The following is a 17,061-nucleotide window of genomic DNA, read 5'->3' on the forward strand; positions in this document are numbered from 1 at the left end:
AGTGGAACACTAGGATTTACTATATATACTCAATGCCACTGTCACTTCTGTGCAAAACATGTCAACCCAGAAATATCTGACTCAACAGCCCTAAGGTTATTTAGAATAGAAAGTGAGATTTTTACATGTTTCACTTTGATGCCATGAAAGCAGCTGCATTAAGTTCTGTCAGTGGTTTTTAAAACCCAAATAAAATGCTTGCTCTGTGTTTTAAAAGTTACTGTGAAAATGTGTGCCACCCACCCAGTCAGTAATAGCTTACATTCACCATTTTCAGAAAAGATAAACACAGCAGAGAAGGAAATGATAATATAAAAACAGCCTGGCACGTGAAATGAGGAAAAGCATTGTAGAGTATCTGGCAAGACAACGCACACAAATGTTATTTTATGAAAATTAATAGCATCTGAAATTATACTCCTGTCCCAGTACTCTCACCCAACCTCATGCCCAAATTAAAAGTATTTTATCTAATTCCCAGTTGAGAAAATTGCTAAAAGTGGTAAGTCACAGCTGTGTTGACAGCAAACTTCTTGAACACAGAATATCAACGCCACACAACACACTTTGCAGATGCTTTGTTACAAGCAGCACCACTCACTTGATTTGAAATTCCTAAACTAGCTGTAAAATAAACTGATAGTCTCCAGCTTCTTTGTCAGTTAAAGTCTTCTTTACAGTTCTGGAAACACAGCAAAACTTTATTATGTTTAAACTTACCTGCATTTTGATTGGAATTTCACAATGACCAGTGGTTCAACTCAGTGGTACCTCAGACAGAGGTAGTGAGGTTGAGAACAGACCCCACTTATTCATCATTTTGTTTAGATATTCTCCCTTTCATTCCTATTGAAATCTCTAACACAAACAAATTCAGTTTAAAATACAAAACTAATTAACTATCCATTCCTTTTAAAAGAGTTGGTATAATGCTGATACCTGGCTTGCCTCAAGATTTTCAATTATGAACAGAACTTATCTTTCCCTGAACACAATAAACAAAAAGGCATTGGACATCAAAGTCTGCCCACCATTAAATGGTGCTTGCTCACAGCATATATCAGTATTTGCTTTGATACACCTTGTTTCAGAAAACTGTACTTTCATAACACTTTTCTTCAGTCAACAGAATATCAGCTATCTGTATGAGCAAGTGTGCTGTAATTGATTGTATGGAAATTACAGCACTGCTGTAGCATCTGCACAGTAACTTCACTTCAGAAGATGGAGATCATTTCATCCAGTTCCAGATATGTAATTTTAAAATTTTTCTGGAGCTAAAAGCATTGGCTGCGACAACTTGCAAAAACCAATGATCAAATTTAGTGCTTTAATAATGACTTTAATAATTACAGCAAGGTTTTATCTTACAAAGATAGTGACTTTCTAGACCACATCTATCTAGCAAATATTGCTGACTTCTGCCTCACATTTTGAGTGGTTTCATGGTAGTCAATGACTACCACAAATAAAACTTAGTGCAAAGCTCTTGCAGTACTGTTCCTTATAGAAGTGACCAGCAAAGATATTTCAGTCCAAGCAGAATTCTGGGAACATGTTTCCCATAACTATATAGTTATAGTAAGTTGACCCAAAAGCCTAAACTGAAATTCAGCTAGCATTTTCAAACCCTCACTTTGTTTTTCAGTATTTTAAACTACAGGAATTTCTATACTCTTGGGGCCTGGATACCTAATTTCAATATCTACAATATGGTAGCAGAAGAAAAAATACCCTGAATTCTAATCTGAAGAACATCATGAATAAGAACAATATTTTAAAAATATTATTTATTTACATATTTTATTTGGTTCTGTGGCACCACTGATGGTTTTGCCATTCTTTTCAGTGAGTCTCAAAGAGCATGAAATTCCTTATGAATCAATTACATACTTAAAAACATAAAGAGGCTATGTATGTTAGCTACCTGAAATTATTAAGGATAATATAAGAAAAATGCATTTATAGTAGGTAAAGCAAGATACAAACAATTTTTAAGATTTAGTTATTTAGAACTCTAATTGTTGTAAGCATCGCAGAGTTAGCTTCTGGAGAAATTTCCAAGCGGAAAGTATAATGTTTTTAGATATGTCCAGTCTCAGTGCTACAGTGGTTATATGAATACATTATTTACATACTTTATTAGTTAAAAAAATATTTACAACGATACTGTATGATTGCAATGTGGATTTTTGCATGGAGACTAGAGTGTGTTATAATTAATTCAAAGAAGAAAGAAAGAAAGAAAGAAAGGGTTACAGAATTCACAAAAAGCATGCAGTCGAGATTCAGACTGGCACACAGTGTGTGATAAAAATCAAATATGGAACATAATGGGACATATGGAAACATATCTTTTGTGCAGGGAAGGATGAATCACGAGTTCACAGCTGGAATTTATGTGGATCCTTATTTAGTGGAGCATCTGTAGCCACTGTTTAGCTACATTCCCACATCAACAACAAAACAGTGCCACAGAAGAGAACACATGCATCAAGCTCCAGCTGGTATCTGCGCCCACCACTCCTTTCTTTTCCCTGAAGCCACATTTAGTCAGTTTTCTTTTTACAGTTTGTAGGTGTATAAACATGCATATGTAAGTCAGTAAAAAAAAAAAATGCCACACCTGACCACTGCTGAATTTTGGAAGGGATAGGGATGTGGTATAAAAAGGACAGGCTCGGGAAAAAAAAACAAAACACACAATCATTTAAAATCTGTCCCCTTTTTAAAGTGTTACTTATGCATTTACAAATTTAGGTATTTCATTAACTTTACATGTTAGAAAAGTTTTATTTAAGTTTGGTATCATTACAAAAGCCATTAAAAACATAAATTTAAAAATCATAGGAATCATGATTTATTTGGGTTTGTTTGTAGAAAACCAAATTTCAACTTCCTCTTTATAAAACTGCTTATGGATGGAATTGCTTTTACATTTTCACACCTGATTTTTTTTATCCTCAGCATTAAACCAAAGCAATAAAATCAGTAAAATAAAATAAGCATGTGGAGAAAGACATAATTTTATGTCTAAGTCCTTTCATGCAACAGTTACATAAATATCAACTAAAGATATTTAAATTTGGGTGAGTTTTGTTTCGGGGGTTTGTGATGTTTTCCTTTTTAACATCATTGCTGTCTATGCTATGAGTTAAATAATTTTCTTCCACTGCCTTCTGAAAGATTTCATAAATTAAGAAATAGATTAAGAAACCATACATTTTTATGCAAGATTAAAATGGCACTTTAAATTTTTAAAATGTATTAACTATCAGAGCTATTGAGCACTGAGTTATCAGAGGACTGTTTTTTTAAACTAGATATACCACACAGTCTCTTGTAAGTGTATAATTAAAAATTTGAAGAATCTAGACTTTAAAGGTCATGCTTTTACAAATAACACATTATCTGAAACTAGAGTACAATGCTCTAATTTGTTCCCCAAATTTTACTTCTACAATTATTTCTTCATTAAATATTTAACATGCTCCATCACAGAAGAAGCATAACCTGAATTATGTTTTTCTTGAGGAAAGACAGTGGGCAAAACCCTCACAACAATTCTGTGATTATAGAAGTATACTTGAATTGATTTTAACAAGAAAATAACTAGGCACTTAAAATTACAATCTTCCAGTGTTGTCAAGAATTGGTTTTCCACAGAAAACCTTTGCATAAGCAGAAAATTTTGAGATACCTGGGGTTTCACCTATAATTGTTTACTGACAGGGTGACTAACTCAATGAAGCTTTCACCACAAGATAATAGATAGAAATTATTTTAAATAAATTTTCAGATGGGTCTGACAATGTTGAAAAAATACTAGCCATGTTTATTATTGTCTAATATTTTCCATCTTCTCAACCATGTTCTAAACCCCAGCTTTTGCATCACTTCTTAGACAATCAGACTGGAAAGCCACTAATGAAACTACCCTCATTAAAAAAAATACATTAGCATGTGTACCAGGTTTATTTTTTCTCAATTTTTAACAAAAAGAAAACAAAAAAATGCCACTTTACAATAATTACAATGCCAAAACTGGAGAAGTACCATTTTCCTTTGAATGAAAATTCACTCATGAGAGACACTATACATTTTTCAAGTTCTTGTAAATAAATTGTCTTGTAAATAAATTATCTAAGCACTAATTTAATATTGCAGCTTATACAAACAATTTTTTGTAATATTTAGGGGAAACAATGTCTTCAGAATGCTGTATCTAAAGGTTAAAACCCCCCACATTTTCAACTAAATAGAAATGTTTCAGTTGTATTTCTTATTTATCCCTGCAGAGAAAAATCAAAATCTCAGTAGATTCCCAAGCAATATTTTAAGAGGTCTTTTGAAATAGTATAATAACATTCTATTTAGATGATTTTTGTCTTTTGTGACAAAATTATTTTGTTTTATAGGAGGAGGAAATCAAAGCACGAATACAGTGGATATTATACACTAGAAACAAATACAGCCAGTCATACACATTTTACAAATTTAAAACAGTGTTTACTATTCAGTTGTTCACTATTACAGTAAAAATCCAACTTTTTTTAAAAAATAGTACAATTATAAAAAAAATGGTGTAAGTAAAATGTATGATAATGAGATCCCATGTCAGACAGACAGATGCTCCTTATTTCTATACGTGAAAAAAAATATATATATATAGGGTGAGTTGAGGGCTTTTTTCCTAGCAGAAAGCAAGTCATTGAGAGACTCCAGGTTAAAATATATTTTCTTCTGATCTGACCATACACTCATTCCCATTCCCTTTCTCTCTCTTCCCCTCCCCGCCCTAAACTGAACTTCAACATTGCATTAACAATGGACTAGCGGATAGGAGGCTCTATTAAAATGAGTAACTCACTGTGTAAGGTACTTCCTTTGCAGTATGCTCCATCTGCATGAAGCCAATGTTTTGGTGTGCTGTCTGCTGCTGTAACTAGTTCTCTCCCAGATATCAATGAAGCTATGCATACATTCTATTTTTTTTATGCAAATTATGGCTTTGGAGAGGTCATGTCTCAACACCACTGAATTAATAAGCAGCCAATCTGTGATATAAATAACATATTTAAAATCATCCATCAACTTTCAGATTATTACATTGTTTACAGAACGTAATCAAAACTGCTAATGGGTAGCTCTCGCTGGGCATTTCTTTATGCCATTCTGCATGAAGATACAGAAAAGCATATGAATAAATCTCTTTCTGGAGAAGTTTGTAGAAAGAGCACTTTTCCTGCCATCTTTAAGAACATGAGCAATTAAAATGAGCTGTTTCATAAAACTGTTTGTACACCAATGTTTGAGTTACACTTGAGGAACAGTAATTCAGAAAACAGATTTCTGTTCAAGGCTTTGAAAGGTAAAAGACCCCCACTCGACTCCAAATCCTGAAAAAAAAATCTATAAATAAGCAACATTATTTAATCATGAGCAAGATACAGAATTCCTACAATTTTCAGAACAAATGATAGAGTTTTTACACAGTTATGTTTTTCCTGTTTTAGTCACAGTAACCCAGAAGCTGGTTTTGCTTTTCATACCTGTTTTCCACAGTCCTTTCTTCTGCACATTCTAATTTAAAAGAAAAACTAATATTAGATAAAGCAACACATAATTTGACAGCCTACCAGTTAAATTCTGACAGGGTCAATAAAATGAGAGCTTGCAGGAGTCCCAGATGAGGAACACTTTCATGAATGCCTCCATTGTGTAAACTCTCCGTATATCCTGCCTGCAAATGACAGTCATATGCCACCAGCTGCAGGAGGCATTCCAGCAATGTCAACTGCTGTGGGGCATTAAGGCAGGGTACATGAGTTGGTACTTCTTAATATTTTTCCCTGGCTACTGCGAGAGCTGTCACACTTTACTCATTTAAGTGTTATTTTTTTAAAGACTATACTGTTTATTTAGAAATGTAAGAAAATATATAATTAAAGCCTTGCTAATGGAGCTCCTCATTTTAATAGTAGTTTTATTATATAAAGCCAGCTGGAAGCAATTATTTTTTCCTTGCATACTCTTCATTAGTTTTTACCTCCCTCCTCCCCAAGACATCTCAGATGTTCTTATCAAATTTATGTATTTTAAAAAGTAAACTGTTCAGGGAACAAACAGCTACTAAAAAAAGTTATGATACGAAGTGTGAAAACACATCCACTACTCAGAAAAACTGCTGCTACCACTTCCGAGGAGACTGTTTTCCTATGAATTGCACTTTACAGATTGCCATAAAATTTTTAGAGAATTCCTGCAAGAAAGAAAAGGCACATTTTTAATTAAGAACTAAGTCTGAACACAGTGATAGAGGTTTGTAGGTTTGATTTGAACAGCTTAATTTGCTTTTGAATAACTCACTGAAGTCCACTCTGATTTATTTTTGTCTACTAGGTCTGTGTGGAAAAAAATAGTATTCAAATATTGCATGAGTTTAATTTTCCCATTTTTCTTGATATTTCTTTGTAAAATAAACATATTTGATATATTGAGAATAAAAATACAAAGAGGTTTGTTTTTTTTTTCAAACATTAGCAATGCCTTGGCTAAGAAATTGTACAAAGTAGAGGTCAAATTGAAATGCTTTTCACCACCTTCCATGTGATAATCCAGCACATCACACATTTATACCATGTTTTTTGCATACAGACATACTAAAATAAAACAACACTGAACTCTCCATGTCAGCATTTACATCAAGCCATCCTTGGAAGTGATGCTTCTCCTCTCTGCCCCTTATGTCTTCCTACAGACCCTTATAATCAAGATTGCTTTAATTATTCAATTACTAGCAAGAAGAGGTCTTCTTTTAATACATATTCAGATATAGATACAGAGGAAGAAAAACTGCAGGGAAAGAAAAATGAGGAAAGACATAAATAAATAAAGGGTATCAATAATGATCTATCATAAAATGACATTTTGCCGTTGTACTTCCGCAGGAGCCGTAACATCTCACAAGACATCCCTCTGAAAGCAGCAATAAAACTGCAGTACAGTACACAAGGTTTTGTATTCTGTGCAAGCAAAGGGCAATGAATATGCTAAAAGAAAATCAATCTGCATAAAAAGATCCGACAATAACATCTTCTGGTTTGTTTTTACACGTATATATTTCAAATGAGAAAACAGAGAAGAAAGAACACTTTGGGAAGCCAAATTTTTCTGTAAACTAGAATAATTCCTGTCAAAATGCTACCTTATAGATTAAATCACCCTTTATTGTTGCTATTTTTTCTTTGGAAAAGTTTGCAATTTCAGTTAGCAAAGAGTCCTGTAAACATTTCTTCTCCAATTTTTTTTCATGTTGAATTATCCTGCCCAAATTTCATTCTGTGATTTCCGGTTGGAAAAATGCAAAAGTTCACAGATAAACAGAGAGCAACCATAATTTTGCACTGGTAGCTTCCAAGGTAACACACAAAAAACCTGAGCTTTCAGTAAAAGAGACATAAAGCCATACAGAAGCCCATAATGTCTAAAAGCTCACACCTGACCCAACTTTAACAGAGAACCTTGTTTAATTTCTGGATTTTAATAAAGCAGGAAAGCAGGTTTAGATTTCCTTAAGAAAGTGCAATTGCTCTTTTTTTTTTTTTTTTAATTTTGTTCCTTTCCTTGGTGTCTAAGTAATAGAACAGATTAAAATGCACAAGAGCAACCTTCTCTACCACCACAGAATCTTGTCTTGCAAAATACCTGCACATTTAGCTCCATAAAAGTTACACATGTACAGAAGGTTTATAGAATTGAGCTCCACTTACAGCTTGCTCTGAAGGCTAGCACACTGCTATCTGTGATTCTGTACCTAAACTATATGTTGTCCTTGATGCATGACAGAGCCTTCAATGACATGAATGGAAAACACATGCTTGGGTCACAGTGAGGATGTGATCCTTTATATTCTGATTTCCTCTTACTAGTACACCAAGTGTTGAATTGTTCAGATGAAAAGAACTAAACTTTTCAAAGCTAGAAGATTGCATTTTAAAGACACCAATCTTTAAGGAATACATTAAAGAATGCATGGAGAAAATACACATGATGAGATTCAGGTAATCTATCTCTTTCCCTAGAATTCTGGTAAAATAAAGTTTGAAAAGAAATACCACAAATAGACAATTTGTGTTCATTAGGTGTGTCTTGCTGTTCCCTGGGTTGTTAAAAATTACTGAGGAAAAGAACAATTAAAGCACTGTTTTCAACATTAATTGCAGTAGGTATCACAAAAAATAGACAGGCATTTACCATGTCACTCAAATTCTTTTATAAGGGAAATATTCCAGATCCCACAGGTAGGCAGACTGCAGCACAAATCTCTACTGGTGTATTTGTTTTGTGGTCCATTTTCAGATAAACACCACCTCAAATAGTACAGTAAGTTTACCTGCCAGTTACAGAACATTTCAACTTCAATGACAAGCTCAGAATCAATTTTCTCACTTCCCATAAAACTTCTCCAGGTACCGCTTATTATTCACTTTGTAAGAGCAGATTGCTGAGTTCTGTGTGGTGCATGGGAGGGAACAGCACGATCGTAATCATGACATTTTCTTTTCTAAACTCCCATGTTCTCTAAGTGGCAGATGACACTCTCCTTTCCTTTGCACAAGTGCACAGATACGCATCATCAGTAGAGGATGGGGATGCAGTGGCTTCCCGAGAGAGTCAGAATAGCATCAATGGTATACTGTTGGCAAGTTCACACTGATCAAAGCAATTCTGAGATGCTCACTTCCCCACCCTCCAAAAGAGACGGCCTTTCTGTGACAAAATATTGTGTGACACAGCCATGTAAGTGGCACTGTTTTCTCTGTCAGTGAACAAAAATAATTTAGAAAACAGTTGTCAAATATTTCAATAAAGGAAAGGAGGTATTAGGGCATTACGATAATGAGTGGGGTGAAGAGTAAAGCAACAGATGCCTGTCCATTGGCTGATGTACAGTCTCTTATCTTGGACATTTGTTACACAGACTGATGTTAAACTAAAGAATACATTTTAACTCACTGAAAAACTGCACATAAACACACAGAAATTCATTATATAAAAATACTTTTTAAGTTTACTCTTTTCTACAGGTCAGCTGGGCATAAAATAAACCCCTTCATTAGAGTTTCTCTAGATGCTGAAATTTTGCCTTTACACTCTCTAAATCATAGCAAAAAGCTGCATTACTGGTTCTCTTTCTGAACTAAATGATTGAGACAGTAACAGTGGAATTCTCCCTTTCTCCCTCTTCTCTGTTTCAGTCTTCTCCTGTTTGAGCCAGCATGATTCATCACCTCCTGGGTATACTAGGAGCCCCAAGTTTGGAAATTCTTTTAAACTGTGAAGAAACATTAGTCTACAAAGCAAATCCTTTTACAATAGCACAAGCACTATTGTTCAAGAAAAATAACTGAGTGAAGGAAGCTACACACAGCACAGGTTTTGAGCATTTCTAGTAAGAAGCAAATGCTCTTTAAAGCTTTTGTTTCTGATTCTACTTTATGACGGCAGTTCTGTATCAGTGAACAGGGTGTTCCTTAGCAATCAGCACAGTGTCACAATGACCTGGCAAATGCGAATGCTTTCACTATCACTACAGTCCTTGCAATCTTGCCTCAGCTGTGACCCATTCACTTTTGCCCCAACTTCACTAAGATGCCTTACTCAGCATCTAATTAGTTAGGGAAGATTTGCCTTGGCTCTTAACCCTGACACAAGAGCAGGAGACTCTGCTGCTGTTTTATACCAAATCTGTTCCGTCACTACATTAATCAAATCCCTATAAAACTATGAATAAATAACTACTAAAATGAAAATAAAAAAATATGAAATTGTGTATTTTAAATTGTTAAACACTGGTACTTATTGCACAATATATATTTAAGCATGTGATTTAATATGTTTCAATGATTCATGCAGATTTTACAGTTTTGTGCATACATATCTCAAAGCCCTGACAGTGTTAGCACATCAACAGATACAAAATGGCTCAAATATGTTCAAACACTGTATGTGTATATGTTCAAGATTAACATGTACAGAAAAGAATAGGAAACAATGTGCTGTATTTTAGTTCTCCTTTAAATACTGAACACAGTGAGAGAAGCTGTTGAAATGGATTTTTACTTTTGATCATGTATCATGCACATAGCTATGTATCTATCATTGCATGTACTTGTATGTCTAGTTGTCTATGCTACACAAAACATCCTGCATTTTTGTCAGGTACAATATCTCCCAATGTTTCTATTCTGAGGTACATTGGAAACAGCAAGAAATTCTTGAGGCAAATATTTTTTATTTGATAAAAGGACAAGTACATGTTTAAACCACACTTTACCAAAATACCCAAAGAAATTAAAAGCAAGTGTCTGAAATAAGACAATGTAACTGATAAATCTTCTAAATTCATATTAGCACATGAACTTAATCACAAACAGCATAAAAAAGGAGAAAACCCCACCAGGGCTCAGCTAATCTTTAGAATTTGAGATTCTTTAGGTGTGAGATATATATATAAAATTATAAGATTATTATATTTGCTGATTCTTATTTACAAAGGTGATTGTTAGCTACTTCAAGCTATGAAATGCGTTTTACCAAAGCCAATCTTCCTCTCAAAATGTTCATAGTAAATCAATGTATGGTATTACAGCCTGTTGTCAAATTAAGTTTGAACTCTTTTCACATGTACGTAGTTATATGCTACAGTAAAACAGTTAATTACTTAATAAATGTTAAAATTGCATACAACCTCTATGACCAGCAACCCAGAAACATTTAAAAAGCTTTCACCTTCAATTCATTAGACATTACACTACTCTCCTATTTTTAAATACAGGTTCAATAAACAGTTTATGTGCCTATGCCTACATCAATGCTAGGAACTATCAGATGCAAAAATACAGCACAGCTCAAAACAGGCAGTGCACGTTGTCTGCAATTTAATACTTCTAGTAATATAAGCGCATACGCCAAATATTATAAGTATTATTTAGTTTTCCTTGGAATAAGCATGCATTTATGCAAGGAAAAAAAGCTGAATTTACTGTACCATATCTCTTGTGAACAGATGCGTCTATATTAATATACATCATTGATTTAATTTTTCGTTTTCTTGGCTTCTCGCTCACCTATCTAGAAGTGATTTCTCTGGTGATAACTAACACATCATGCTAATGAGAGAATCTAATGTACAATAGAGAAATGTCACTACTAATAATATTTGCATGAAGTTAAATAAAGCAACTGTAAGAGAATGTCAGACAGTTGTTCTTTAATAAGATACAGTTACACAATGAAATTATGTTGTTAATTTTGTTACATCATTGAGTGAATCCTAAATTACAATATAATGATGCACAGATCCATTTATAATTCTGTATACTGCTTTTTCACTCTCATGTTGAAAATAGCTTCTGGAAAGGCTATTACCTTTTTATCTGAAATGGATTAAGCATACTTTTTTCTCAACAAAAAGGTGGATGGTTCTGGCATTTTGTGTCACTGTGGGTTACAGCCATTTCTCTTACAGTGTCATTTCTGAAATGACTTTTAAGTATTTTAGAACATTACAGCCCTTAAGGTAAGTGGATGAAGAAAAATGGCATTTCTTATTCTGACCAATGCACAAAACATTTATGAAAGCAGACAATCACAAAAGCCTGTTTTTTCTTTTTTTAATCAATCAAGCCCAGACCTTCTTTTCTGTTGTTAACAACTCCTTGCCAGAACTAGAATGGGCAGTGCGTGCCCTGGACCTAACCAGACGAGCATGGAAAAGGAGCCAAGGGTTTCTGCTCATTCTCGACCTGTCACTGATCAAAGTGACCCAAAGAAGCACTCCTTTTTAAAAGTTAAGATTTACGCCCTTTGAGGTTATCAGACATTCTTCTGTATACAGAAGGGATGACCCCTTTCAAGCAAATCACAGACTTTTACATTGACAAAAGGTACATAGGCAAAACAATGCAGTCAAGTGGCCATGTCATAAACTTCTCACAGGTAATTTAGGATAGTATTCCTTTTCCCCTCTCACCCCACCAAAATCTAAATTTGCTCTGGAATGTGGACATACCATTTTTTATGCTTTCATTTGCGAACGAAAATAGTCCAAAAGTAAGTACCATCACACTTGTTTTTAATAGCCCAAACTTGTACAAGCCATCCTAATTTTTCTAAGACACATATCACAATGAAGTTGATTTTATTCTGAAGAAAGTTATTCACTCCTATATTATGCAAATAGCAATGCAGTGTGAGTTGAGAGGTAAGAGGAGGGAGGGATTGAAAGATTTTGTTTTATTCTAAATAAATCTTCTTGCTATGCTTCAATTTTTCCACTAAAAACCTGCTTGAGATTAAGTTACAGTTCCAAGGAAAAGTAATGGTGCTCAGAGTTTGTTTGCTTCTAAAAATATGTGGAAAAGCAGCATTACACTTAGAAATTTTAAAGACAAATGTCCCTAGCATTACTGTGTATAGCTGGAAAAGTTTCACTAAACAGTTCTTTCAAACCATGCCAAACTTTGCTTGCACCTTATACACATTTCATAACTTCATGTTATTTGTACTTGTGAAAACAATTTTTGTCAAAGCATAGGAAAAGTTGAAAAAATACTTACATTTCCAGAAGATGGACTGAAAATAATTGACTAGCAAATGAATGAAAATAGATAATAGAAAACAATATTCAAAATTTTAGTGATTTACAAAGAAACACTGGCAGTTAGACACAAATTTGCAACTGCACTTGCACACTGTATGTGCAAGACAGCAAGTTACAACAGTCCCAACAAATCAGAAATTTAAGGCAAAAATGCTATCATTAAAGAGGGGAGAAATGCATTCAGCAAAATAATTTACCCTCCTTTTTAAAGCACGATGAAAGCATGTTTGCACTGGATCTGTTTAGCACATGATAAACAAACAAACAAAATATGACAGGAGATTAACAAGTATACAAACGTGTCACGAGCAGACTTTTAGGAAATAAATCTGTTCGATGTTACCACCTTTTCAGTGCTACTGTGTATGTATGCCAATTCACACTGATGCAGCATCCACCACACATTTAGTCACTTAGTACATTACTTCTCACTTTCTATACAGAATATATGAGCATTCATGTTCAATAATGTACAAAATCCAGTTAATATTCAAGAATTAGTACATAAAAATATTACTTAAAAAGAAAAATGGCAACCATAAATAGCCTAGCTTGAGTGCATACATGTTTGGTCTGGTTTAATAAGCTAGTTGACTCAAATTATTTTACCCTCTTACACATTGTGATGCTCTTCTATTTAGTTTTGTTTCCTTTCTTTGTCAGTGTTGAACATTTTCTGGTATTTAAAAGACCACACAGTCTAAATCTGTTGAAAAAGATCTAATACTAAACAGGCAATCTAGTGCTATCTATGTGGTTCAATCATCATTTATCAATTGATTGTTATCTGGATCTAGTTATGTTAACTCTTTTGTGGCTGAAATGTAAAGAACCTATCCTCCACCCCTAAAATTTAATCCGACTTCTTGCTAAAAGAATACAGCAGGTAATTAGGATAACTGCTTTCCATGCCATTGCCTAATATCAGTGAAACCAAACATGTTATGTATCACAGACAGGCATAGAGCTGATAATGTTTGTAAGCAGTGTTTGCAGCAATTCACACTTCTAGTGCCAAGCAGTGTTTTTGAAATGTGCATCTCTACCAGGAAATGAACTTTCTTGCTTTCAAGAATGGGAAATTGAACAGAGTTGCTTATTTGCCTTACGTTGATTACATTCTATACCAGCATACTGTATCAGCAGTAATCAGGGTCCCTCTACAGGATATATCCAAATATTCCTTATTCAAATGCCTTCATCCTGTCCTGAGCTATACTGCTTAAATGGTCACCCATAGACAACCGCTATTGGTTAAAAACTAACTGCTTTGGAGTTTTTCTTGGATTTAAAGTTGTTTTGTTTTTTTTTTTTTTTTAATATTAAAATATTGTTTTATGGTCAGTATTCAGGCATGCTTTGTTCCTTTAAACTAGAAAAACCTATTTACTTTCTCTCTCTTTTCTTACTGTACAACGCCTCTCAGGTAAATTAATTAATTCAATTTTGTATCCAGCTTTAAAAGAAAGTCAAATATTACTACAAAAATGTATTAACTCCTCTTCCGGCTAACACAATATTTCAATTATTATCCATCAGCGTCAGACCATAATTGGAAACTAGTTTTCAGAAGGGCAAAACATCTCCTGGTAGGGAGTCACTCTGTTAAAAACCTCCAGGTTGAACTTCCCTCCCCTGCTTGAGCCCCATCCAAGCTGAAAGTTTGTCCCTCTCTTTTTTCTTTTTTTTTTTTTTTCCTCTCCTTCCCCCCCCCCTTTTTTTTTAATCCCTTTTCCCTTCCCCTTCACCCAGAAGAGCCAAGCAATTGTGCAAAATTTACTGTAACACACAAGGCGCGTATCACCAAGTGCATGGTACAGAGACACTGGCTCCTGTGATTAATTATCAGTTATAACTGGCCTTGCAGTAACATTTTCGCTTTCCCGTCAGAACCGGCATACCAAGCTGCCTTAAACGCGGCCCCCGGTGAAGGAGCAGCTCTGGGGAGGACGCCAAGGCTCCGCTCCGCAGAGAGAGGGGGAGCGAGAGAGGGAGCGAGCGGGGAGAGGGAGCGGGAGAGGAGAGACCCGAGCGCTGGAACTGTCTCCTCTAACGACCCTCAGCTCCGTGCTGGCAGCAGCTCCAGCAGGACAGCTCGTCGCTCCTTCCCCCCGAATAAAACTGTGTTCTGCCACATGAAGTCAATTATGCCGTTCTGAGGGGCCCCCTGAATTTAGTATCAGTTTGATTTTGGGGGCTTATGCACTCAGGAAGAAAAAGGAGTTTTCCTGGGATAGCAGATACTTTTATTTATGGGACGGGGGGATAGCAAAGGGGAAAATGCTGGAACAAAACAAAAGCAAAGAAAGAAAGAAAAACAATCTTACTCAGAGCAAAGCTCCATTTGGAAACTTTAAAACAAATGCTCTGCTTTTACTTAAGGCTTTAATATTTTTTTCTTCTTTTAAAAAGGAGCCCTTAGGGAAGAAATGAAGTAACCATGCACATTCCAATGACATAGTTATGACAGTTCAGAGGCTAACTATGTAGTGATGAATGAAACAAAAATGAAACGTGGAAAGAAAGAGAAAAAGGAGGGAGGAAAAAAGCACAAAAATTCCATGTTTTAAAATAAACGAAAGTAACGTACCTGTTGGGACATTCTGAATAAGAGGTTAGTGTCAGTGTTCTGCCATGTCCCCATGAAACCAGAGTCGGTCGCTGCCGTTCTTGTTCCGAACTGCATGGAGTTGTCAGTGCAGGAGTCTCTTAAAGTCAAGTCTCTTGCCCTCTTTCGCTCTCTGTGTCTCTGTGTGTGTCTGTCTCTCACATCCACTTCTGCCTCTTCTGACTGAAAAGTGAAGGTGGATTTTTTGAGCCTCTTGGCAGCGAGTAGCAGGAGTGTAGTGTAGTTAAGAAGCTAGCTGCACTGTGCATTTCATTTGGGAAGGGGGGATTCAGGGGAGAGGGTCAGAGCTTCTTTCGCACCTTCAGCAGAGAGACCCCTATCATTTATGCATAGATTGTGACTCCCCAAGCTCGCCTTTGCTCAGTTTAACAGCTGCCTGTCAGGTGTGCATGCAGCACTAAGGAGACCCAACCATCAGCTTCAAACTCTCAGCCACTGGATGTCATTGGATAGCAGAGCAAAGAGTCAACTGCACTGCTCCTCTGTCAGGCACCAAATGACATCCTGCACTAACCCTTCAGTCTACAGATACACAGATACACACACACGCACATTCTCTCTAAGTAGCACAATGATTAGAGTGAATTGGGAGGAAAAAAAAGGCTGTGGCCCTTTCCCTGTCTTTCTCTGTTTTTTCTCAACAATGCTGTCATGTACAGCATGTTATATCTGACACTTGCCTACCACACAGGATTAGCAAATCCAAAGAAAAGTAAAAAAAAAAAAAAAAGAAAAAGCAAGAAAGCAAGCAATTAAATGCATTCAATATTAACTTACAAATAAAACATAAAAGTTGGCCTGATTATTTTCTAAATACTAGTCAGAAAAGAACTGCAGAAGTTAGCTTCTATCCCAAAAGAAACTCTTACCCAAGAGGGGAAAAAAGACATGATCCAACTTCTTTTGAAATAAAACTAGAAAGTCACACACTCATTTCATCTCTTACACCCCTCTCTCTTGTTGCCCACTGCTAAGAGTCTTAAGCAGGATCGAGAGCAAGAAAGGGTGGAAAAAATGACAAAGCTAGCCTTTCCTTTCCTTTCCCTCCCCCAAAAGATCAAAAGTAGTTTTTTGGTGGTTTTTTTTTATTTTTTTTTAAGAAGCTGGTTGAAGCAGATACAATACACCTTTCAAATAGTAAAGAACAAAGAAATTAACCACAGCAGATCTGGTCCCACACAGCTAAAAATTAATGCAAAAAACCCAATGTTTTCCCTTTAAGATCTCCTGTACTTAAGGTACAGTACTATACATCAAGTTAAATAATACTATTGCAATACTGCTCTTAATTACAAAGGCTTTCTAAAATTAATCTTATTTGAAAAATTCTCTTACCCATTTCATCCTGTATATACAGAAAAGAAATCATAACTCTGCAAAAACTTCATAAATAAAACAAAATTCATGCAACCTCATAAAAAATGGCCAGAGTTTAAAAAAAAAAAAAAAAAGGTATCCTTTCCAACATAAGGAACATTCATCTTCTAATAAAATCTACAAATTTAGGAGGACAAATGTACCACTCACTGCTTTTTTCTTAACTCAGGAATAACAATAAACCTCACTCTCTGAAACAACAAAAGAAACAGAAGAGAGCTTCAGTGGCAGCTCTGTGTCATTAGTGTGCAATGAGAAAAGATGAGAAGATGTACACTATGTTGACACAAATGTGCCTTCCCCTCTAGACCCTACATCTCTTGAAAGCTTTTCTGTTAAACTTTCCTTCAGTTCAGCACCATTAAGTACAAAAAAAAAGAAGTCTCAG

The 17,061-nt window shown here is 35.2% G+C and overlaps 1 protein-coding gene across 3 annotated transcripts in view; it reads right to left on the reverse strand.

Annotated features, from left to right (window-relative positions):
* Positions 1-17,061, reverse strand: part of BNC2 (basonuclin zinc finger protein 2) — a 322,321-nt gene that overhangs the window by 212,158 nt on the left and 93,102 nt on the right. For all 3 annotated transcript variants that reach the window (XM_063180396.1, XM_063180397.1, XM_063180398.1), the window contains exon 2: positions 15,258-15,458. In XM_063180396.1, coding sequence (XP_063036466.1) covers positions 15,258-15,458 — 201 coding nt within the window. The remainder of the gene's footprint in view (positions 1-15,257; positions 15,459-17,061) is intronic.

Source organism: Melospiza melodia, chromosome Z (assembly GCF_035770615.1).
Source record: "Melospiza melodia melodia isolate bMelMel2 chromosome Z, bMelMel2.pri, whole genome shotgun sequence".
NCBI lineage: Eukaryota > Metazoa > Chordata > Aves > Passeriformes > Passerellidae > Melospiza > Melospiza melodia.